This window comes from Netta rufina, assembly GCF_964035555.1.
Source record: "Netta rufina genome assembly, chromosome: 2".
In the NCBI taxonomy this organism is placed as follows: domain Eukaryota; kingdom Metazoa; phylum Chordata; class Aves; order Anseriformes; family Anatidae; genus Netta; species Netta rufina.
This window is the reverse complement of record NC_140124.1, coordinates 101102511-101128961: the sequence shown is the minus strand read 5'-3', so window position 1 is coordinate 101128961 and position 26451 is coordinate 101102511. Positions and strand designations below refer to the sequence as shown.

Genomic DNA, 26451 nt, shown 5'->3' with positions numbered 1-26451 from the left:
CAGCATCTGTCAAGACAACCCAAACACTGAAGCAGTAACGGATTGCATATGGCCAAGTGTCAGGACTACCCTCAATCAATTTCTTTCCAAAACGTACATGTATAATAGAAGAGTTTACCTCAGGTTCCCTTTGATAAAGAAACTGCTATAGGAATTTGCAAGTATGCTAATAGAATGAATTGGTACTTAATTTTTTTTTTTTCAAAAATGCATTTGTTTTATTTAGTGAGCATCCCAGATCTATAAACTATTCACTCCTTTATCTGGAGAACATTTTCAAAATATTTAAGAGAAGTTATCAGACAAGCTGAATTGATTGTTCTTTTTAAAAGCTGCCAGCTGCATTTCTGAACTGAATTACTCTGGGCCTAAAGTATGTTTAATAGGAGTTCCAGGAAATACTGCCTCCTACAGAATACGTAACATCTGAAGTTCACACAGTGCAAATTAAGCAAAAGAAGCAAGTACTTTTATATGTTTTTATTATAGAAAAAAACAAAAGGCTTACACTTGAATTCAAAAAGCAGCAGTATTTCATGAATTTGAAGAAATTACTACAGTGAAGTTGCTTTATGAAACCTTTTGAGATTCAAGAAAAAAAAAGGAAAATGTCAGATTTCCCTCAGATAGCATTCTAAACTATTTGCATGACCACAGTAAATCTCTTAATTGCATATCACTTCTGACACACCCAGTATATGATGCTCTTCTTTTCCCTATGCCTTGTTGAATATAGCTGAGAAAAGGATTTGGTGAAAATGGCAGTACATTTCAAGCTAAATTTTCAATAGTTCAGTACACATCTGATTAATAATACAATTAAGAAGTGACTGAGATACATGTTTTTGTCTTGACTCCTGCAGTTGAATGTTACAATTGTAATGGATCCCAGTGTGATCTATTTCTTACACAGTATTTGTAATTTTTAGGTCCATATCTCAGAAGATTTCTCAGCAAGGTCTTGGGATACTACTTGGAATATAAACACAAAAATAACCACAATAATGAAAGCTCACAGTTGAAACACTTCCTCGCAGTGCAGCAGAATTCAGGTTTGGGTGTTGGTTTTTTTTGTTTGTTTGTTTAATTATACATTATGGAATGAACAGTGGTGTTGCACTGACCACTTTCATTTTTTTAGTCAAAAGCCACAGGTTTCCATCCTGAGCCAAAATTAAACATAATTCATTTGTACTTGAAAACTTATGAAAAGAGACGAATAAAGCATCTTATTGCCTTAATAGTCCAGCATTTTGATTATTAGCAATGACTTGTGCTGAAGTCCAAGGAAACTTACAGGTTTGTCCTTAACTGACTTTTTTTTTTTAAAAACATAACACAACTCTACATCAAGTAAAAGACGACTCAAAGCACATTTTTTAAGCATCTCGCTCTTCACATACATGCTAAAACTACATAAAGTATTCTGCAGATTTAAAAAAAACATTGAAAAGCAAGGAACTCAACTTACTCTTTACAACCAACTATGCAAATAAAATGGAAAAATGAAAAAAAGGCAATTCATAGAGAGAAAAGAAAGAAATGAAAGAACTTAGACACCTGCTATTCAAAATTCTATGAACTCCTCTTTTTTTCTCCTCCCAAAAGGAAAAAGGGTTGAGAAAAAAGGGTTGACTCAAAATCACATGGCATTTTTCCAAAAAAAAAATTCCTGATCTCCTTAGACTTTTTTTTCTTTACAGTGGTAACAAAACTTTCAACTCATGCATCTGTGTATTATAACTTTCATTATAACTTTTATTGACTGCCAATAATTATATTAGTACATGATAAAAGTCCTCTAATTTATACCAACTTATATTTAACTTGATAAAATATTTTTTAAAAATAATGTGCAATAGGTAGAACATGAGACTTCCTAGAAAAACTCTAAGTTATCTTTAGCTATCAGGTTCTGAAAGACTTTACAGGTCTCTTTTAAACTTTCTTTGTATTCAGCCTTAATTTTATCAGCGTTTAGCTGGGCTATATTATTAGTAGCTCATCACATATACTGATGTCAAGTTGCATTATCTTTATCTTGCTGTTCTGGAAATGAACGATCCAAACCTTCCAAAACAAAGTGTCAAATCGTACCTGCAAATTCCTTCTTTGATAATCATTGAAGACAATAAAAAACATCCATATTTCAATTTTTTTTTCCTGTCAATATCTGAGAAAATTTGAACACATGCAAGTCAAAACTACCATAATGCAGACAAAAAGGTCCTCTTACATGAAGATCATCAATAAATGACTATCTTCAATAAATAAGTCTATTTGAAAATTCTAGATAATTCTTTGATCAGTCTTTTTTCTTTTCCAATAGGTCTTTCTGTTTAAGATCTCCATCTGAAAGTTCTGTATAGTTTTCGTTCTTTTCCTCTTCTTGTTCTTCCTCACTGCCTTCATCTGTGAGCTCCCGATCACTGTTCTCCTTTTTAGCTGCCTCATGTTCATCTATCCCTCCATCTGTATCAGCTGTGCAGATTCCATAACACATAATGCTGATGACACCCAAGGGCAACCCAAAGAGAAAGCATCCCAGAAGTGGTGAACTCTTGAACACTGACTGTTGGAACACAAATTTGAAGTCAAAAAAAACCTTCACTGAACATTCAAAATTACCATATTATTATTATTATTATCTCTTATTATTCTGTATGTTTATTCAGAAACATCTGACCTGAGTAAGCTTGCTGCAGAAAGGCGGTGTCGTTTTAACTATTCCTACTATAAGTTTATAAAAAGTCTCAGAACTGATACAACAACATTCCAATAGGATGATTAATGTTAACATGCCAACTACATATTTTATTGTCTGAAGCTTGATAAACAATTTTTAATAGCATTAAAATAACACTTTAAAACGTCCAGTTTTAACTCTTATTTGTGCCTGCCTCATTCTAAAAGATTAGTTTGAGTCATCACAAGTCCTCTTGAGAAACACTTATTAGAGAGCTTCCTATTAAAAAGTAGCTTGAAAAACTTCACTGAACAAGAGGAAGACTTTTGGTTTCAGAAACTGATGCCTGAACGCTGCACAGAAAGTTTGGAAGTTACACAAAGAAACATACAAGTTTCAATTTAGATTCACAGCACATTTGTTTGTGTAACACAAATGAAGAAACAAATTTACATACATTTTCCCAATAAAATGCTGTTAAGCATTGCTAACCTCTAAGAATTATAAAAATATTTGTCTCAAAACCACATCAAGTACAGTGTTTAATTCCCCTGTGCCCTAACTAATTAAATTGAAACCGTAACATTTCTCAGAACATTAAAGTGTTATTACTCTCAATCAAAGGAAGACAAGAAGGTCAAGGAAAAGGTTTTGAATTCTTCTTGTTCTATCCTTTAAAATATGTCATACTTTAATATAGAAAAGGAGTGAAAAAAATGAAGTCACATATATCCAACATTTAACACACTGGCAAATATTATTCAGACTTTAATCAAGTTAATTAGGCTTAAACTTCACATATATTACGTGTGCATGCACATGTGCATATAGGAACAAGGAACAAGTTTATATAAAGTATTTCTAAACTCTCTGAAAAAGGTTTGTATCTTTACTGACAACATTACCATTTGTTACAAAAAATAAAACTTACCACTACAGTAGACTTGGCATCATAGATTATTCTCTTGATTCGTTGTAGAACTCCATCACCACCCTGTGCCTGAAATTTCAAATGGAACCATGTCAGAACTGCTGACACTTTTCAGTTATGATTCCAAAAGTTCATTATTCAGACCTTGCAATCTTAACTCCCTTTAGAAGGAAATGAAAAGTAATTATTCTTGCATCTCATGCCCAGACACTTCAACTTTTCAAGCATGGATAAACATTTCAACAGCCTCAAAAAATTCTCTCACAATTGTTTTAGACAATAGGTTACAAGTCAACTGTCACTCTAACACATCTCACCATAGAGAAACACTAGAAGAAATTACCAACTGTTCCAATGCAACAATTACAGAATTGCAGAGATCTTCTGAACTTTCCTGCAGCTAAAGGGTATCTATTTATGGATAATGACAGAAGCAGTTAGAAAAATCTAAGAAGCAACAAAAATATATACAGGTGTAATAAAAAAAAAGCTTTTGTCTAGCAATAATAGACTCTACCTGTGCTACCATCTAACTTAGCAGAGCCTTCAAAATACTATATGAGTCTGAAGGTAATTTGTGTATCGAACAGGATGTGTCTTCACCTTTCTCAACATTTGTCTGGAGAACAAGTCCTACGAGGAGCGGCTGAGGGAGCTGGGCTTGTTCAGCCTGGAGAAGAGGAGGCTCAGGGGTGACCTTATCGCTCTTTTTAGGTACCTCAAGGGAGGCTGTAGCGAGGTGGGGGTTGGCCTGTTCTCCCATGTGCCTGGTGACAGGACGAGGGGGAATGGGCTTAAGTTGAGCCAGGGGAGTTTTAGGTTAGATGTTAGGAAGAACTTCTTCACTGAAAGGGTTGTTAGACATTGGAACAGGCTGCCCAGGGAAGTGGTGGAGTCACCATCCCTGGAAGTCTTCAAAAGACGTTTAGTTGTAGAGCTTAGGGATATGGTTTAGTGGAGGGCTGTTAGCGTTAGGTTGGAGGTTGGACTCGATGACCTTGAGGTCTCTTCCAACCTAGAAAATTCTGTGAAATTCTGTGAAACATGCTGGAGAAACAAATAGGATGAAAATTTACATTTTGGAGCAAGTCAACTAATCAGAGCGTGACACGGACCCAACCCCTCCAAAATTACAAATAAAAATGAAAGATTCAAAGAAAGCAACCTAGGACCGTACAGAAAGGAACAAGGTTCCAACACCTCCTAAGAAAGGGAGATAGGAGTGTTATACTCCTCCAAAATTTCACTGTGGTTCAGAAAGTGTGTGTTATATGTGTGTGTTCACCAGCATACTTTAAAGACTGTCCTTCCTCAAAAGCTATACAATCTCTTGGGCCTCAACACAGCTGAAATAATGCCATTTCGGTCTATGGATACCAGCTTAAATGAAATCACATCCTGTATGAGTCCTCTCACATACATGTACAAGATGTGAATTCAGACAGAACTTTAATCGTTCTAGCTGAAATATGCTAAACAAGACATAACGTATATTATGACAAAAACACAAGGCATCACAAACACAGAATTTCTCAAAGTTAAAAAAAAAATACTTTAATTTGTTGTTCCCACCGTAAGGACATATTTAAATAGAGTTAAACAAATGTAATAAAAACATAACTCAGAATTTTAAAATGTAATATTAAAAATTAAAAGTATTAAAGAAGTGAGAACTGAAGAACAAAGAGCCACCAAATAAGTTACTGGAATACTCCTCGCCTTGCAACTGGAAACATGGCCAGTAAAGTCATGAATAGCAAGCATATTTTAAGTCTACCCATATTATGTTGCTACATCAATTTGTCAGACAAAGTAAACCAAAGTACTCTGTATGGCTGAAACAGCCTACGGACTTGCTTGTCATTACACCATCTAGTAACCTAAAACTACTTGTATAGCACGATGTGGGATTCAGCTAATACAGCAAGTATTCAATACAAAGTGAACTGTCTTAAACCAGCACAGGCTTTTTCTTCCAGAAGTCAGCCAAATGATTTGTTAGCACTGTCTCCCTTCATTGCAGGCTTTGTTCTGTGAGCACAAATGAGAGCTCTGATCCACAATCTTTCCTCATCCATATAACACAGCCTTCTGCCCAATTTACAGTCCACTGCAGGTAAAGGCAACCTAAGTTTGTTTTGTCAACATTAGAAGAAAAAATTGACCAAGCCATCAATTCCGTGGGGATTGATGAGGTTTGTTGAAAGATTATTTAGAGCAGTTAGAGTAGTAAACTTGTGTCTGAAATATGCAGAAGTACACCACCACTTTAGAATTTGAACCTACCATTCATCAAGCTACTGAATTTATTAATTCATCACTAAAAAAAAAAGTTCAATTATGCAGTCCAGAGAAATTTTAAATAAATATTTAAAGGCAAAACAGGAGAAGAATAAAAAGCTCACCATTTACCAACAACAGTAAAAGAAATCAAGAGAAGTTAACATTATGCTCTATGCAATAAAGCCACTCTGGCTTTCTACCTGAGGTACTACGGTCAGAACTGTGAGCAAAGGCACTCCTCAAGAACTAAGAATCATGCATTTATTGACAGCACCCAAGACAAGAAGGCAGAACAGGAAGAAAACTGGGCAACTAGAATAACCAAATTGTTTTCCTACTTTAACATCTAATTAAACAAACACCAGCCACACATTTGAAGTCATAATGAAGACTTACTTCAGCTGTGCCATCCAAGATACTGTTAATAAACTGAACCATGTCTTCTGTATTCTCAATGTACCTATCTGGTAGAAAATACTGCTGATTGGAGGTATTCAAAACAACAATAGTAGGGATTGTCAAGTCACTGGAAACATAAAACACAAAGGTTAGAGATTTAAAGAAATACTGCCTACAACATTGCAGTTCAAATTTCTACATCATTTAACGGCATTCTACGTCATTAATATTCTCTTCGCATGAGTTCCTAATACCAGTTCCTTAAAGACAAGGAGGAAGAAGGAACTTAACAGCACAAGAATGTTTCTCAATATTTTTCCTTCTCATCTGTGCCAGTGAAGCTACTGAAGTTTACTGTATTTTACATGCCCACAGCGATTGTAAATCAGATAGCTTGTGACTTGCCCATTAGTAAGATCTCACAGTAGCTTTGCATCTGAAATGTACTATTAGTACAATACACTACTTTAGTGCACAAAAGTAAAACTTTAATCCAAAAATTCAGTCCCAGTTGATCAGCTCTAATCAATCAAATTCTGTGTGTCAAGTCAAGAGAGGAAAACATGCCAACTGAAGTTTTATTACATAGCTTTTAGATATAACAGACAAACTACAGATTTTTTAAACCATTATTAGTCATCAATTTACATTCACATGCATAATCACTGCTAAGGATCACAGAATCAGGAAGGGAGCTGAGGAATTCCAAGATACCTATAGCTGACATTACAATGATGCTGTGTACCTCAGCTTCCACAAAGATGCATCTCTTCTTTCAGTAAAAGACCTAATATTCTGCTTTCTTCTTTTGTGCACAGCTTTAAGTACTATTATTTTTAACTCAACAGAAGCATTCTCATCCACTGCTGAAGAGAGAAATAAATGACAGTATCTACTAGTGGAGTTATAGGTAAATCAATAAGTATATTTCTACCAGGGACTACTGGTGGAATTATTTTGTCCTTTGTGAAGAAAGGGAATTTGTTGCTGTGCACATCTACAAGAATAAAAACATATTATGCAATAGATTCCTTGTGCTTCCAGAGGCTTTTTCTACCTGTTTCCAGTTGCTGCCATCTAGCGGAAAACTGAAGGACTGGCAATAACCTTTTACTCAAATTATTCAGGTAACCATGTGAACCACTTATGTCACTGAACAGATTTTACTGCTTTCTTTTAGTGCTTTTAAATTATGCTGGAAATGCATGTTTTGTTCATAAAATAAACTAAAAGCCTGTTAACAGCAACTTCCCCAGAAAACCACAACAAATTGTAAATTCACGAATTTTGTAGATTAACGTAGACAATCCAGTTGAACAGATCTAGCAATTATTAACAGATCACTTCTGCTGTAAATAGCAGTTCTGCCTTCTTTCCCTTCATTTTATCATTCCTAGGGAACTCATTTCCCTCCCTAGTTCCTTTGTACATTGGTTCTGGTACTCAGCAGACCACACAGTAAGACATGGTGTTGTTTTTTTTGCTTGTTTGTTTTGAATCAGCAAAATAACCCCCCATATCTCCTTGTCAGAAAAGCAAACACTTATGCCAGATAAACAAGCTGAGGCATCTCAGCAGACAGACATCAGAGCCTGCATAGGCAAGGTAATAATGAAGTGAAGAGGGTCTCATTTTTGGCAACTAGAAAGCACTATATCAATAATCACACCACTTAACTTCAATTTAGACACAGCTGTTTTCAAATTACTTTTCTTCAGGTACTAATCTGAATCACAGAAATACAGACCTAGTGCCTCGAGATTCTCCATTTATTTTCTAGAACTTTTAGTGGCACAAACACATTTGCACAGTTTAGAATGGAATATTTGAGTATCTATCTCAGTTTGTTATTCTGACCTTGTAGTCCTCTTGTGGTCTTAGATCTAGCATCCACAACAGCTACAAGATCAGACAGATACAAGAAGACAGACACCGTGTAAAACAGACACTGCATGCTAGTGCAGATACTCAGGCTCTGAGCTTTGATCTCTCAGAATGGGGCTTGGAATACTCTCCCACTACAGAGCTGGTATAGCAATCAGTTACCCTCTTCCTTCACTCAGAAAGCCAGAGTAGAAGAAGTAGTCAACAATAAATGCCAGGCAACCTCACTCTCCAATTATGTATTTTTGGAAAATAAGGGCAAATGTGAAGCATCTTAAGCTATTTAGGTATTTCAAAAGGTAAAAAGTACATACCAGGTGCATACAAAATCATTTATACATTTTATACTGCTTGTCTACATGTACATGTTTGTGTGCCATTTCAACTCTCAAATCCATGGTGAAACCAGGAATTAACAGTATCTGATAACTGATACTCCAATGCCAGCTTCTGAACAAATAAGACACCTATCTGTGGTTTTAGGAAGACATCTTATACAACTTCAGGCAAACCCTCTACTTCATTCAACTGCTTTTCAGAAAACGATGGCTCATAAAGCAAGAGCCACTTAAACATCAGCCTTAAAAATGCACCACTAAGAATGAATGTGCCTCTCCAGAAATAAAAAAAAAACATAGCTAATGAATAAACATTTATATGTCCTGTTACAGCTTGACATAACTTTTGATTTTGCTAGTGTCCTGTAAATTTAACCGAAGGGAAAAAAAAACAGTTCTAATAGTTAATTTAAGAAAGTAAACCTAAAAGATGAACACCGACAATCAGCACTACCAGAAGGCCAAACTTGTAACATTAAATTATGTAGCTTTAATTTAACAAACAACTGATACTATGTTATATACTGACTTCTGAGGAAATAAATTTTTTAATCCATGAAAGGCAGCACTTCTTCTGAAGGATATGTTAAATTATATTTAATTAGCAACAAATATAAGCAGAAAGAATACCGAAATAATAATTTACTTACTCCATTAGTAAGCTATTTATGTAATCGTTTCCATCCATATGGCCAAACTGGAAATCCCTATAAGAAATGTATAATAAAAAGAAACAAAACAGAATAATGGATTTCAGCATCAAAGTAAATTTGCGTTTAAATAACTGTAACTCAAAATGAGAGCACACACTCAGCAATATAATGGAAAAAAACTGACAATGCTGCAGGACAATCAGCCAGCCAAAACACTATTAATGGACTGGTCTTATTGAAATCAGCATATAATTTAAAAAAACAGATACTGTAACATTTCTCAGGTGAAAAAATAACCATCTTGGAAGGGTTAACGTTGAAGTTAAATGAAGATATTGTAGAAATGTGTGCATACCTGTGAAAGTGATCCCGATAATCTCTAGCAACTTCCTGAATAATAGATTTTAGTCTGGAGGGGAGAAAAAATGAAAAAACAACACTGAAAATCCAGTATATACTCCATTAAAATCCAAACACTTAGATTTCCCCAATAAGTGGGGAATAGTATCTCCTCAGCACTTAGGATTCCCTACCCCTCAAACAAAAAAACACCTTGTTCATCTTGCCTTTTTTTTTTTTTTTAAAGGGTTGAAAGGCTATCTACCACATAATGTCAACATTAGAAAAAGACTATCATACTGTTTTGCTCCATGACCTTCTAAGACAACCACCTTGAAAAAAAACAACACAGATGATCTGGGAAAATAGTATATATGATATTTAAGTGTTTTCTTAGCTTTCTTACATGTGCAATCAGAGACAGAGGAAAGTCTTGTTTTTCCTTGTCTCTTCAGCAAGTTCTAACTCAATCGAAAATGGTTTTTTTTGGATGCAAGTTCTGCAAGTTAATTGTCAACCATCACTAAATTAATTTTAATGCAGCTGAGATGAACTCTTTTGTTTAACTTCACCAAGTTTATCTCAAAATTACGTGCATTCAAGTACTGTCTTCCATGTTAAAAGACTATGCAATCACTGTTTGTTCCTGTGATCTCACTGGTAAGTGGGAGAAGAGTGATCCTGAAACATGCATCACCCCCCTGAAAACCCACATGAGCTTCAGAGCCATACATTGAGTCAAGTCAGTATGCTTGAAGTCTCTATGCTAGAGAACATTCACAAGTTAAAACCTTCCACTTAACCTAGCATTTCTGAATACTAAAACTTCCAATATCCTGTAAATCAATGAAGTAGTTTTCCACCATACAAGCACATTTCTCCCAGTGTCACCAATACTGAATTCTGTACCTGGTATGTTCCAGTGAAGAGTTTTTATCATCAATAACTGCAATAGCCACAAGTTTTCCTAAAATAAGGAATAGAATGCTTGAAACCATTTAAAAACACACACACGTTTTCAGATGGAAAATACTGCAACATTTCTGCAAATAGTCTTTGAAATATAGGTATAAGTCTTTTTCACAAATATATAAGAACATAGACATTTTATGACCTTGAAAACCTCAAACAAGTCAATGCATGCACTGAATATAAACTTCTTTTTAAATGGGAGGTAAATTATAAGGTATCCTGACCTGGAAATAATCAACAGGGATAGCATTTCTTCTGCTACTTCAGTGTATGCATGCCTTTAAAAGCAGTAGAAATCATTCCAGAATTCACTTGGATGCAAAGCTCCACTTAACTTGAAAAAAAAATTTACCAAAGAAATGCTAAAATATTCTGAAACAGAGAGAGGTCCATTCTGGCACTTGGTAGTCTTCCTTCCTCACTATATCTACTCTAAAGGTATCTGAATCAGACACACATCTAAGTTCATCCACATTCAAAATTTTAAAGTATGTTCATAAAACTGTCAGTATTCCAAGACTTAACATATAATTCATGCAAAACCTACGCTGCTGTTAAATTAAAAGCCTTACTTAGCTTTTGTGAATACCACAGGGTTAGACATCTTTATGTTGTAAGTAAAGGACTAGTGCAGGCTTTGGATGAAGACTCTAGTTAGTAGAAAAGGTCCAACTAACTTCAAAAAACAGCAGACATCATTAATTCTAACTTTCAGAACAAGCAGTTTTTCATTTTAGTGCTGTTTCTTAGTGGTCTTTATTTTTCCTTAATGCCTAAGTTCAGTTTCAGAGATCAAACTTCAAATGCAGCAGCATCTCACCTGTATCTCCAAGTTCATATAACGTAAAGCCATCTACATTAAGGTAACCTTGAAATCTCTCTCGATTTATCCAGGATGACAAATCACCATCTTCATATTCTAAAAAATAAGTAATGCTAGAAGTTAAAGACACATCATGAATTAACAAATACCTTTTTTTTTTTTGTAAGGTGAGCAATTGGATTTATTAATGTCAGGTGAGCAGTATGCTCTCATTCCTAAATTATTAGTATTAATCAGAATACTAAGTTTACTATAAGCTACATTCATTGCTAAACTGCTCCAATGACCAGCTGACTTTATCTCAACTGCCTCCCTGTTCCCTCCCAAAGATTCCAAAAGAAGTGAAAGGCAGAGAAATACTTAAGTATTTTCTATACTCTACCGAAGATTTAGGCTGTAATTCCGCACATTAAATGTCAAAGTTTTACCCATGGAAATAATGTCAGCAATGCAGATGCAAACTTCTTTTTGTTGTTGTTAGACACATTATTAGACATATCAGTTTTAAAACTTCTCATGCTATTTTCAATTGTTAAATAAAAAGTATGAAAAATTGATTTGATGACTACTTTTTGGTCATGTCAAGGATAAACGATACTATTCTAGGAGACAACTGTGACCCAGTCCAGAAAGGAACAGTTTAAAACCTTAAGAAGAGTTTCAGACTAAGAGAAAAGATGCAAAAATACACAAAGCAATGTTTGTGAACATTAAATGAAACAGAAGAGTCCAGAAAAGGTAGATCCATTAACAGCGTTGTGAATATAAACGCAAATATTTACATATAATTCACAATCAGTTATACTGAAGACTGCAATTTCAAATGCTAGATGTTCTGACCCATAAAGAAACATATGATGCACAGATTTACAAACATACATATATAAATGTATATTAAATAAATTTGCATTAAATCCTAACATTGGGTAGAGTGAATCATCACTAATTTTAGGTTAATGCTGAACTGTCTTAAGACTGTAGCATGCAATTTCAAGTATAAAGCTTCCCACGGAGCTACATCCCTTACTATGGAAAAAAATACAGATGAGGCCAGAACTCAGAAGTGAATTTTGCTATACCATTTCCTTTCACTGAGATCTTCAATTTTTTTCTCAATTGTAACATACAACCTTATCCAGCCTCTCATAACGTGTTAGACGTATAACTTTATCCAATCTGTTATAGTATAAATCAAACAAATTATGCAAACAGTACATTTCTAGTCCTTTATGAGTAAAATTTTTACAAAATAAATTAGAAAAAGTAAGCTTAAAACACACATCCCCTTTTTATCTATATGATAGGCATTCTGTCACTGGTATTTCAGGACAGTATTATTCTCAGGTGGACTTTCTACAGTCTGCAAGCTGAACAAGCCAGTCAGAATAGTTTATGCCACCTAAAATTGTGCATCAGCTGTTGCAGTAACAGCTCACACCCCCTTCACCTCTTTTTGGGAGGCGCTTGGAAAAAGCTGTGGCTTTTTCCATTCAGCAATGGAAAAGACAGAAAAGGAACAGACTGAAAGTTCAACTGTTCTAGGCATGCTTGATCAGTTATCTAGGGAAATGTTATGTTGCCTGATCCTTTCCCACTACCAATATATAAGTAACACAAACACAAAAGTCGCAGAAGTCACATATGCTCAAAGCTGTCATTTAAGTCTCTCTAAATTTTAATATTGAGAATAAAGGCAGGATCGCTTTCCTTCACAGTTTTTAAAGGAAGAATTGCTGTGCTAAATATACAGCCTGTATTATCAAGACACAAAAAGCTACTTTACTAAAGTAGAGTACAAATCAAATCAAGTCCACGAGAAAGATATGATGGTCAGGAAGACTATTTAGAGATAATCTGATTAAATGTTTGGAACAGTAAACTCCCCTATTAGATATGATACCGTTTTTCATTGTATCTGAATTTCCCAAAGCCTGTGTTACGTGACTCCTCTTCAGCAGCAGTTTTCTTCTACTTTTCATATAATTGATTTGGACAGTGAGTGAAGGAAAATATTTAAGTGTTTTAATGCCAGCAAAGCAGTAATATTAGAAGCTGTGTCTCAGTGAATAACACAAAGTAACCCCCTTAACTTCTACTTCATTATTGATAAAACCCACTCCCTTCTCAAATGCACTGTGTTCAGTAAGTAATTTTTCCTTATTTCTTCATGAAATAGCTGTTATTTATCACAAAACTGGGAAATTTCCCACCATCCCAACTTGACCTTCATAAAAATTACGCTTCTTCCAGTTTCTCCATATATGCTTTCAGTATCTTGTCTTAAGGTAATGTACACTTTTACTTACCATCATATACAAAGTAAGTTCCATCTTTGAAAACAACAACAGCAGGCAATTCTGGCAAGGTCACATACTGAAAGAGAGATGTTCAATTAATCCACGGAAGAGTAGAAATCTTTTTAAACAATCATCTCAGAAGTGTGGAAATGTAGCCCAGTGGAAAATTTTGAAGTACATTTAAACATTCTGTGTACATTTACAAACATAAACACCCCCAATTTTCCACTACCACAAAGTAATGCTACATAAACCTATTTTTGACAGGTAGGTCTCACAAACTAGAAACCAAACAGGATTTTTAATAGTATCTGCAACAGCATGAAGCAAGTTTTACTGAAGTTTGACATTAACTTTAGACAGCTCGTAACATGAGCGTTCCATCTATCCTGTACCGTTCTCTGCTCTCAATTTGTGCTGTAATACAGTTGCTTCTACTAAATGGTCAGTCAACAATACTGAATAGTAAAAGAGTAACATTAATAATGTGTTCCACTAAATCTGGGCTATATTTCCTGTGGTTCAGGCTAATGGAAATAGAGACACATTTGTTGTTTCTTGAAAATATAAGAACAGTATCACAAGTACTAATTGACATGTTCTGTAATCATTCTGCATTACCTTTCTTGGAACAAAATGTAAAAACAAATCGGCTTATTATGTAATAGCTCATATTAACGAGCAAGGTTAATTCTAGACATTGGAATACATAGATGGCTATAAAAAAATACACTATTTCACACTCTGCTAATCTGAAACTAATTTCAAGGTTATGCGTTGTCAGATTCTAAGCAGACAGAGATCCCATTTGGAGATAACTAGAAATGAAAAAGCCTCTTGATTCTGCTTCAGCACTTAAGTAACAATGATTAGACTAACAACAGTGGTAGCAATTTTTCACCCTTGTGATTAAATACAAAATTATTTCCTTTCCACCAAAGAACTCCATCTTCCAAGAGCTACAGTAAGATTCTGCAGTCAGCAGACTGGACAGACTAGCGTTTTTATCAGCTGTATTGCACACACTGGAAATAACTTATTTTTCACTGAACTCCCTGATACTCATGGTTACCAGTGGCATACCATGCTGCAGACACTCAAACTAGTTATAAAAGTGGCTGGTGAAAGGGCTTCCAGGAGCAACAAGGGCATTGTGTCAGCTCAGAAATGAAGTATGCATATTTCTGAATAGGTTTGTGATTTACTATGAATGTGATTTAACCAGTTTATTAACTGGTTTTATATTAACTGGTTCAGTAATATTACTGAACAAGTCATTTGTACAATACAACTCAAGTAGACAAACTTAGTTTGTGTTTTTTTTCTCATACAGACTCAAAAAAAAATCTGAATGTTAGTATAATTAGTTTGAAATTTATCAAAGACCAATATACTGTAGTAAGCAATCTCTGTGGTACCAGAACCTACAGAGGAAAGATCTACCATTTCTATGGAAACAGTAGGAGCTGAACAGCTTACCTCAGGTAGCACATCTTCTGAGGCAGAAAAAAAGTATGTATAAACAATTAGTTCTGAAGCAACTTCAATGTATTTTTCCTGCAAAAAATACAAACATTTTTTTAATGTCTCAACTTCGAGTATGCTTCAAAGGAATGCTTTGCAACTTACCTTATCTTCAATGACTCATTAGAAAATATGGTTAGGACAAAAGATTGTAAAAACACTTATTACAAGCATGTACTTTCTCCAGTCTCTAAACTTTTTAGACATTTTAAACTATGTCTGTGGAGAGCCAAAATAAATAACTTTATTTAATCAAGTTTCAAACCTTTAAAGGAGATTCCCCACCAACATACACAAAAAGTACACGATGCCTCTTTTGCACATGTTCGAACATATGCTGGCTAGGAAGTGGCCTGATAAGAGGTCTGGGAAGAAAAAAGAAAAGAAAAAAAAATCTTAGTTTCTGCAAGCTGCAAAAACCCAAATAGAAATCCCCAAGAAAATACACAGGTGGTTTCTTTTTCTAAATTTCCCTATTCAAATTCATTTAATTTATTATTTCAGTTTCTATTAAAAACAGAAAACACCCTCCCAATTAACTTGCTATGTTCCTCAAATAACACACAAATTTCAAGTCAGTTGTACAAAGTCGTACAAAACGCTATCACAATGTTAACACCCAAGCCATTTACCAACTGTACGATCATTTGAGAGAAAAATTGCTGTATGTAAGGACAGCAGGCAGAGGATAAAGTCTTCGAAATAAATATTCTTTAAAAATTCTAGTTATTAGAGATCACAGACACTCCTAAACTACAGAATTCTCAACAATAATTAATATTATAAATTCATATGGATGAATTTATATCTTGATATCTAAGGATGAAACGAAGTATCTTGATTCTTTTTTCTCCCCAAAGGCCTCTCAGTATGAGTATTACTAAGATTCTGTCTTAGTAATGTCTCTATATATTAATCAACATTTAGGTCAATATCCTTGTCTCTGGCTTCCATGAGTTTCCTTTACTAGTAGTTTTTCAAAAAAACTACTTTTTACAAAGTAGTTTTTCACTACTTTGAGAAGCCCTAGTTCTTAGTTCTTGCACCGTAAAGAAGTGCAAGTATGACTAGTCAGTCTCTATTCACCTTCTCCATGCCTCTCAACAACCACCTCAAATGCAACTACATGTATATTGCATGTAACTTTTCATGCTAGTGCCTTTTTTTTTTTTTTTTAATTAATTGCATTTTTGGCCCACCTCAGAAAACCTACACAAGTAGTCTTACAGAACTGTATACTCACCCTGCTACTCTATTAGCAAATTCAATTATATCATCTTTTGTTCGAGGTCCTCTATAGTTGTATGCCAAATCACCTTTTAAGCTGGATAAACAGGAAAGGCAAAAAGGAAAGAAGGAACACATATTAAGAAGCTACAGATTCTGAAGAATAGAATAAAACCAACTAAAATATAGCTGTACATGTAGCCCTGCAGAGAAGAACTTGGGGGTTCTGGTGGACAAAAAGCTCAATATGAGCCTGCAGCCCAGAAGTACAACTGCGTCCTGGGCTGCATCAAAAGAGCCCCACAAGTCAAGCAAGGTGATTCACTACTTAAAGGGGGCTTAAAAGACAGAGTGACTTTTTTACATAGGCATACAGAGATGGGACAAGGGGGATCAGTTTTGAACTGAAAGAAGGTAGATTTGGATTCTTTACTCCGAGGGTGGTGAGGAAAAGTTTGCCCAGAGAAGCTGTGGATGCCCCATCCCTTGAAGTGTTCAAGGCCAGATCGGATGGGGCTTTAAGCAACTTGGCCTACTGGGAGGTGTCCCTGTCCATGGCAGGGGGGTTGGAACTGGATGGTCTTTAAGGTTCCTTCTAACCAAAACCATTCTCTGATTCTACTCTATGAGTAATTATACAATCTTCACACTTTTAGTCATCTGTTAGCAAGAGATAAGCAATTTTGTCAAATAATCAGCCAAAACAAGTTATCAGTTAAAAAAAAAAAAATTCATTAATGGAATCATGGAGTAAAAATTTGTTTATAGAATACCTAACTTACTGATTTCTAAAAGTAATTACTTTTTTTTCTAGTGCACAGCAGTCGTTTACTTTGTAAAGACACCTGCCATAGGGAATATTTGCTTATAATACAATAACAAAAATAAACAAAAAAACTTAGCATCACTTTTTTTTGTTGTTGTTAATAACCAAAAAGTACCAAATGACCTGCAAAATCTTCTAAATATGTCTACTAAACTAAGCTTCCAAGAGGTGTTGGTCAGTTTGTTATTCTTTGTCGGCAGGGAATGCAATGTGTGTGCACTGTAAGTGTATTCAAGTAAGATTTACTACATTCTAACAGGGCTTTATTTGAATCCAAATAAGTTTAGAAAATCCACGTGAAGAAAGCAGCCGTTAAACCAATTTTCTATGATTCTATACACCAATAAAGTTTTCATCCCTAAAGGTTAATATGCTAAAGGTCTAACCCACTTTTGAGAAACCTAAGTTGAACAAATATATATTATAAACACTATTTGCTTAGACAATAAACTGCTAAAAAGCCCAACATATTCAGTGAAAAGTAACTAAAATTAATAACTCTTTATTTAACATGACCTTGTACTAGACTATACATTCCACATATTATAAGCACATGACATAAAAGAAAAAAAGGTCATATATTATCCTCCATCAATTTTTCAGTTAGTTAAGTGAGAAAAAAAGCCACATATACGCCCCTTGCCAAACAACTGCTCTCACATTTTACCCTGTACAATAACTGCTGCTGTCAATTACGTAAGATTTTTGGGAACACTTAAGAGAAGGGAGTCGTAATTAAGAACAAGGAAGTGTAATCGGCAACTTATAGAAATTAATGGGAAGACTTAGGTATGTACTTACTGCCTGAATCACTCTTAAGGTAAAAAAAAAATTGGTGCATAACAATCGTTTTAATATTTCATTCTTATCATATATATGATATATATTTCTATACACTTTTAAAGTTACATATGGAATAGAAGGTAACCGAACTCCAAATTTGCTAAACTTTTTTTTTTTTTTTTTTTTTTTTTTAAGAAAAACAACTCATTAATATCAAGCATCTTGATTAGAATTTCAAAGCAAAACACAGCCCAGCCAAAATCATTGATATCATCAAGAGGAGATGGTGCTTTTTTTTTTTTTTTTTTTTTTTTTAAATAGAGAACAGTTCCTTTTATTGGATCAGTTTTAGGAAAGGTAACTTAAAAATAATTTAATGGGAAGCATCAACTTACAGCTTAATTGTTGGATAGCCTCGCACTCCAAATTCAGATGCAATACCTGAAATACATGCATTAATGCCAAACTGAACCAAGTGTTTCCTGCTCTCCTAATTTAAGGCTTAAACAGCGCTTACTATTCAAGCCACATAAATAAACAAAAAACCTACCAATTAGTTCAATATTTCCTTTCAAAATTTGCTGCTAGGAAACTTCATTACATTTTGGACCTCCTCCTGTGGTACTGCAGGCTCCCAGCATAGACTCCCAATTTAGATGCCAGAATTAAAATTGCATGAGAACCAATTTCACCAGAAATAGGTTTTCTAAGCAATCAGTCACTTACCTGCTGCTTGCAAATTGATTAAAAAAAGAAAAAAAGACAGTTGCAGCTCTTTTCCCCAGCCCCCACCCTGCCTCACATTTGTCACTTACAATCTAATTTACAATATCCTCCCCAATTGTGAACACAAACTGCCACTTTAAACAGTACCTTCCAGCCAATTAAGTGTTTTCCAGAAGTTAAAATAAGAACCCTTAAAATAAAAAAAGTCTAGAATTAGTCTAACTTCTAACAATGCTTCCGCAATTCCCTGCCAAGGGTGGGGGTGGGAAACACCTAAACCCTGCACTAAAAATGCACAAAAATTAAATACTTTTAAGCATAAACATACTGTAGCTACCAACCAGATGCCAGAGGAGCAAATATGGGAAGACCTGTGTGCAGGGCTCTGCATAACAATTCAGAAATTGTGTCTTAAGATTGTTTGCCTGGGTCAAAAACCTAACTACAGAGAAATACAAATTAAACTAGCAATTCACATACTTGCATCTAACTCAATGAAGACCGATCTGAGAAACACACAGACTCTGCTCAATTTCATTCTGATCCTTTCCTCTCATATTTGTTTTGTTAAAAACTAGAACGAATTAGTGTATTAAAATATTCAATCACAAGAGCTGTCATTAGGTAGATTATTTCTCCTTGCAGAGCTCTTAAAGCACAGTTGAAAAAATTACAGAATAGACAGGTTTGATTTTTGTTTTGGATTTCAAAACATTCCAGCTATGGAGATTGCTAAAGTTTTCTCAGCATCATGGAAGAGATTTATTTACACCATCATCATCTGGTGATATGAAGAATGCAGTATAGGCAAACAGCAGCAACTATGCTAAACCCAAGCACGATTTATTTTTACCTTTGATCGCATTCAATGGACTTCTAAGTCAAACCTGCACAAAAAATTCAACTGACAGCAACAGAATTGTCACCTGATAAGGTGTCACCTGCATCCTCATTCCATACAGCTACCAGAGGCAAAATTTACTGAATGCTTTATATATATTTAGTTTCCAACTCAACATTTGATGACAAGCTACCCAAAGTTCAGACAATTCACGATGCTTCACGCTCCCATCAGGAATACAAATTATTTACAGCTACCATTCATGTTCCTTCATAGCCATGTGTGTGCACCCAGCTGCACCTCCTTCTGATATTGGAAGGAATTATTCAAGGGTGAATTATTTAGATTTCAGAAAATCTTTAGATTGCGAAGACATTATCTCCCACCAAACAATACTTACTAGAAAACGAAGTTGCATCCATCTTCCCAACTTTTACTGGAGAGCCCATGTTTTTCATTTCTATACCCACTTCATTCCACACAGGCTCCAATTTCTTGCAGTGGCCACACCAAGGTGCATAAAACTGAGAAGGAAATACATTGCATTAAAAACAAAAAAAAAGAAAGAGAAGTTAATTAGCCCTCGGACACATTAGCAAGATTTATTTTCCAACTGTGTTCTTCTTTAAGGTTGGCCTGGTTTCAGTTAGGAGAGAGTTAATTTTCTTCCTAGTAGCTGGTAGAATGCTGTGTTTTGGCTTAGGATGAGAAGAGTGCTGGTAACACCTCAATGTTTTAATTGTTGCAGAGCAGTGCTTATACCAAGCCAAGGACGTCTCAGCTTCTTGCTCTGTCCTCCCAACGGGCAGGCTGGGGGTGCAGCAAGAGCTGGGAGGGGACAGACCCAGGACAGGTGACCCAAACTAGCCAAAGGGGTATTCCATCCCATCTGACATCATGCTAAACAATATTTAGGGGTGGCTAGCCGGGGGAGGGGGGCCAGACTGCTCGGGGTTAGGCTGGGCATCGGTCAGCGGGTGGTGAGCAATTGCATTGTGCATCACTTGTTTGTACACATTATTAGTAGTAGTACTATTATCAACGTTGTTATTATTATTATTGTTATTATTATTTTCCTGTCTTATTAAACTGTCTTTATCTCAACTCACAGGCTTCACTTTCCCATTTCTCTCCCCCATCCCAGAGAGGGAGGGGGGAGGGTGAGTGAACGGCTGTGTGGTGTTTAACTGCCAGCCAGGTTAAACCACGACAAAGTTGTAAGACAGTAAGCCTGCATGTTACTTACAAAGCTGAAGTGACAAGCTGAGCTTTTATGATTTGGTAATACTTTTAGTATGAAAGTTTGAAAGGAATGCATTCAGTTGCTGCACTATTATACCATTTCTTCTTTAAAAAAAAGACTTGCGTATCAACTATTAAAAAAAATCTCTCAAAATACTTCTCTCTATTTATGGAAAGTTAAAACATCATGTAATCAATCTATCCAGGAATATGAACTTATCTGCCAAAAGGAAGAGGACATGCATACTTCTCAAAGCTGACTCTCTGGATTTCATTTTTTTCAGGAACCACCTTTATACAAACACAGTGTAAAATCAATCCCATTTTGTCAAGGCCAGGGCGACCTGGGAGACTTCACTTTATCTTTCTGCCTAAGTCTTGCCGCAACACCTCAGTAAAATTCACAGGGAAGATTCTAACGTAAATTTCAATGTATAACAAGATCAGATCACAAGCAGATAAAGTTGGATTTTGTCTAATCAATCACGAAGCAGCATATATGGTTTTCACCAATCAAATATTACATCTTTATTATCTTTCCAAGTATGTTGGAAAGAAAGAAACCTTTCATATATTTGATGTTGTAGTGCTACATATCTAGAACAAATTAGGTGATGTAGTTACAATGGAATTGTAAAAAAAAAAATTCTGCATGCAGGTTATTAATTACCTCCTCACTGTGTTAGACAATCTGCTTTCCTTTTTTAAGGACTGTAAAATATAGGATGAAGCCTGTCTGCATTCAATACTCAGTCTAAATCCTGTTTCATTCTGAACAATGCAGGAAGATTGCTTATCCATCCTGTCAAAAGAACAGTCACGTAATTTTTCTGCACCACATACAAATGAATTTCCAGATGATGAAGCAGCCTTACTACATCATACGTTTTATGCTTTGATTTCTATTAGCTTGGTATGAAATGAAGAGAAAGCCTTCAAATTTTTCCTCATATACTCACATCTACAAGCCAAATATCATCTTTACGGTTTTCTTTAAACCTAGAAGGGAAGAAAATAAAATACATCTGAATATATATTAATATATCTGCAAATAAATATATGAACTGCGTGTGCAATGAAATAAAAGTCTACAATTAATCTGTTATAAAACTATAGATACCAGATTTGTTTTGTTTATTTCTTGGAATGGGGAGAAGGTGTGGAAAAGGAGGAAAGTTATTTTTCATTAAAATAGCCTCTACATGTGCACAATTTTTTTTTAATCAATTATGCTTCTATGACCATTTGCCAAGACCAAAAGGAAACTAGAACCCAAAAAACATACCAAAACCTCAAAAAATATTTGATTAGGATATGTGGCCTAAGCAGAAGTGTTCTCTTGCTGTTCTTGTTATATTAAACACCGCATACTGTTAACTATTCAGAATACATAACATTTTTGTAGAGGAACCAATTCACTTTCCTAGACATTGATTTGCACTGTTAATCTCAGCTTTACTGAATGTACACTAAATTATTTTTGTGTTACATGCAGAGCAAATTTAATTCAACCTCCTTCAACATTCTACCTCTCTGCCTCTTTTCATCTACTACAGGTGTTATCAGTTTAAATTTTTATAAAAGTTAAATGAAAAAACTTAATGGAAAATAAATAATTTGAAAATAAATTTGATGAAAACCATGGATACTCTGGTACTATTGAATACTCTTAATGCTAGAGCAAGGACATCTTAGTGAACTGACTATCTTTACTAAAAACAAATCTGTCGCTAAATGCAAAAAATCCAAACAAAAATAGAACATGATGCATCAAAATCCCTGGGTACCTCTTGAAATGTTATTTACACATTTCACTGCACTTTTGTTACTACAACAAAATCATGGAAATTATCTAATTACTTAACTATTTCTATTTTAAGAATTAAATAAACTACATTTTTTACGTAAAGTTGTTTCTTGTTATAAAAAGATGGGCTTTCATAAAAGTAACTAGAATTAAGAGAAATTACGTTTGAAACTTTTAATTACAAACTTATGGTGGTAATTTGAACCCTTTTTTGTTTTACTGATGGCATATCAAGGTTGCAAAACTTAAAGTGGAAAAGGTATTTTTTAGTGTCTAACATAACTAGTAGCTACAGTAAAGCAACATTTCAAAGTCACGATTACTTTAGTACATTATCTCACTAAAAACGTGCTACAGAACTACTGAAAACTAGTTAGAGCCTTGCATCTCTTGAGAACTTTAATGAAACTCCAGCTACCTTCCAATTATGAAGACAACTAATTGGCCATGATGCAAGAGGCAGAAAGAAGCTACTGAAGCATCAGGTACTGGGCTTAAGCTTGCATTTGGAGTATTACCTTTAGTATGTACAAACAAGAATTTACAATGAGTTGTTCTTCCTGTCATTGTGACAGGGAGAACAGAAATAAGAAACAGTACTGAAATTGTACAGAACACTGAAGCGCTTAGAAAGGTAGGCTGGAGTCTTACAAAACTAGTATACAGCAAGAAACTGAAAGAAAGGTACCATCTGAAGACTGGACATTCCAATGGAATTTAGCAATTTTGCCAGCACATTCACTGGGCCTAAGATGCTATGAGAAAAAACTAAGCATTGTTAGAATTGTAGTCTAAGTTGTACAGCTGATTTAACAGCTCCTATTTAGTTAAAACATCAACATCCACAGAAATTAAAATCCAAAGCGTAATGTTACCAAAACTAGCCTGAGTTCAGATAGTTGTTTTTGTCAATGATTAAATTATTAGACCATATCAAAGCAGCTATACGCACTGTTGAAGAAAAATTATCTGTACGAACAGGTATTTCAGCATTTTCTACAGGCGCTGTTTCAAGGCATGTAAACACATTCCCAAGAATAAAATTTAGTGTTTTCTTATTAACTGTCCTATGCAATCCTCTTGCAGCCAGCAGACACAGGTACAGTCATACTGGTAGAAAGATGATACAGGTGTTGCATATCCTTGAAGCAAAATGATTTGTCTCAAAAACATACAACCTCCCAACATTTGGAGGAATACTACGTGATCAAATGTCCCCTCACCTCCATTTAACTATGTACCCCATAGAGACAAAGGCCAAAATTTCAAGGGACTTAAAACCAACCCAGCCGCTGCTTCCACTCCCCCCTCTCCCTTGCACCATTTCTGATGATTCTGATCCCGGGCCAAGCTCCGAAAGCATCCTCACAAACCGCAAAAAATACTTCCTTTTTAGTCAGGTTACTTCATTATCACAATGCAACAACTCAGTAAGTATTACAGGATGAGTACTGATCTGAGGCAGCAGGCAGTAAGGTTAGAATAAAATGATAGGAACCATCACTCTAACTTTGCATCCCTTTAATGACCCAGTTGGGTGATGATGAGTAATTCACATCCGTTATTCCCTGCTACTTGTTGGTTTCTGTCCTACAAACTTGGGAAAGGGACCTGCAGCTTGCACTTGCAGGCATTATTTGCAACTACCAAAAAAGTTTTTTTTTAAAAAAGCTTTCATTATCCAAAATATATGGAGTTTTTGCTCCTATCTGCAAAATTGGGAAACTAGAAGCTTCTACCACTCCCTGCTCACAGTTTCTTCTTCTCTCTCTCCCCCCCCCCCATTTGTCAGTTAGCTAAAAAGAAAAAATAATCCTGAACAACTTACTACTTAATTCATATTCCCAATTGTAAACTCTGGCATTGGTATAGCTAAATAGTTGAAAATGGAAAGAGTTCTAAAACAGGCTTTTCTTTTATCAGCTACTTCACAAAAGTTACATGACAACAGAATTATGCTTCTTTACTCCGAACAACTACATTTAAATTTATACCTGTGGAAACATGATATGGGAACATGATGTGGGAGCAAATGTACTTTACTTCATTCACTTATTCTCTTTATCTTCAGTATGAGATATGAAAATATGAGGCATAGAACAAAAACAAGCTTTGAAAATCAACTCGAAGCAGTTCCTGCATTCCAGCTACTCTTTCATAACAATTTAAACACCAATCAGAGATGCTGAGGAATCTCTCTTTGATGCCCTTTCAATACATGCCCACTCCCTCCCCCATAACTTCACTGCAACTCATTTGATCCCACAATTATCTGCTCTAGCTGAATCAGCAGTACATTTAAAACAGAAATGAATGGCTTTCTGACCACATAGTTAAATGAAGCAATTTATCATGGACTGAAGCCTCGTGAAACCACCTGTGACTGACTTAAGCTTATGAAGCAGTTATCTAATGCCTTCTCTGATAGCAAATACTTTCTATATTTTCTGTTTTCACTCTAATAGTCACTCTGCTTTCTAGTACGTCAGACCAACTTGCTGATCTGGCCAAAAGAAGTTATACTCATTTTCATTAAGTTAGTTTTTAGTGGGAACAGCAAGTACATTGCCACAGAACTACTATAGTGAAGCAAGTAAAGACAGTACACAACTAGGAGTACCAATTTCAAAACTTTCACCACGTTAGGGCTACATTTGCTGCAAGAGCACATTTTTACGCTGGAACACACCTGGTGCTTCAAGCAGCCGTGGACCAGTCGAGCAAGCCTGCCTTTTTCCTCCTCCGTTTCTGGCCATGCATGAACACACATTTACCCTTCCTCCCAACTCCCCGTGGCAGCCACATGGCAAAGGCATATGGAGAATTTAGTGAAGCGCAATCAGCTTCAAAATTTGGGATGGCTACCAGATCAACACTGTTCTTTCTTTTTTGGTAGAAAGAAAAAAAAAAAAAAAAAAAAAAACAAGAAAACGTGTTTACTTGGTGGAATAAACACAAGAAAGCCTGAGAACGTTTTTAGAAATAGAACCCGTAACAACACCTCAAAACAAATCCTCAAAATTAAAACATTCCCCAGATTAGCTGATGACAACCACCAAACGCAAGCCACAGCCTTTCTGCCATTAATTTTAATGAAGAAATGAACTTTTTGCAGTGTAATTTTCTAGACAACCACACGCTGCACAGAGCCATCGGTCTGGGTATGGGTCCAGCTTGGTGTTTCCCCTCTGCCCCTCCAATCCCCCCAAAGCCATCCAACTTTTAATTAACACCGCAAGACACACACACACACACACACACACACACAGCACTTACGATTCATCCAGGTCCTCCACAAAAACCGCACCTGACGATGCCAGCGCGAACGCAACCACCGCTAGGCAAAGGAAAAGCGCACCGTGAGTAACCCCCGCAGCCACCTCCTTTCCTCCCTCTCCCCCCGCGCCTCCGGGACCCTCTCGCAGCCCCCACTGCATCCCTCAAAACCCTCCCCGAGCCCCGGCTCCCCCCGCAGCCCTCCGCCTCCACCTGCCGCCCAGAGGGGGCTGCCCGGCCGGCCGCCCGCCGCCGCGGCCATGTTGCGAGAAGCCCTGGCAGGGCCGGAAGGGGAAGCGGCGGGCGGCGGTGCCGACCTCTCACCGCCGCGCATGGGCGCAGGAGGTGGGCGGTGGCTGCTGCCTCGGGGGGTAGCGGTGGATACAGCCCGGGCATCTGCAGGGCTCGTTCCTGTCTTTCTTGTCGCCGCGTTTGGGTAGCTGCGTTTGGGAACGCAGAGGGTATTGGGCAGCTGAAAGCTGGGTCTCCAATGCTTGAGGCGTCCCCGCGGTTTCTGCCTTCGGTAGCAGGTGGAAGGCTTGTGCTCATGTGTGGGGCTGCAGGGTGCAGAGCCTGCCGAGAAGCCGGCATTGT

General features: G+C 36.1%; 1 protein-coding gene across 1 annotated transcript; it reads right to left on the bottom strand.

Moving 5' to 3' along the window:
• Positions 1 to 465: 465 nt before the first annotated feature.
• Positions 466 to 26134, bottom strand: TMX3 (thioredoxin related transmembrane protein 3). The gene is made up of 16 exons (XM_084306666.1): positions 26071 to 26134; positions 25858 to 25918; positions 21734 to 21773; positions 19933 to 20056; positions 18361 to 18406; positions 16373 to 16453; positions 15395 to 15494; positions 15085 to 15162; positions 13615 to 13681; positions 11306 to 11404; positions 10423 to 10480; positions 9530 to 9583; positions 9172 to 9228; positions 6297 to 6426; positions 3618 to 3686; positions 466 to 2572 (listed from the first exon to the last, which is right to left on the bottom strand). The coding sequence occupies exons 1-16, from the start codon at positions 26117 to 26119 to the stop codon at positions 2306 to 2308; spliced, it is 1380 nt and encodes a 459-aa protein (XP_084162792.1). The 5' UTR covers positions 26120 to 26134; the 3' UTR covers positions 466 to 2305.
• Positions 26135 to 26451: the final 317 nt, after the last annotated feature.

Excerpts from the sequence above, each read along its gene's own strand:
- TMX3 (XM_084306666.1), bottom strand. The coding sequence starts at position 26,119 with ATGGCCGCGGCGGCGGGCGGCCGGCCGGGCAGCCCCCTCTGGGCGGCA. Across the intron at positions 15,163-15,394 it reads GTGGGGAATCTCCTTTAAAG|GAAAAATACATTGAAGTTGC; the intron begins GTTTGAAACTTG and ends TATTTTTTGCAG. Across the intron at positions 9,584-10,422 it reads TCTTCACTGGAACATACCAG|ACTAAAATCTATTATTCAGG; the intron begins GTACAGAATTCA and ends TCTCCCCTCCAG.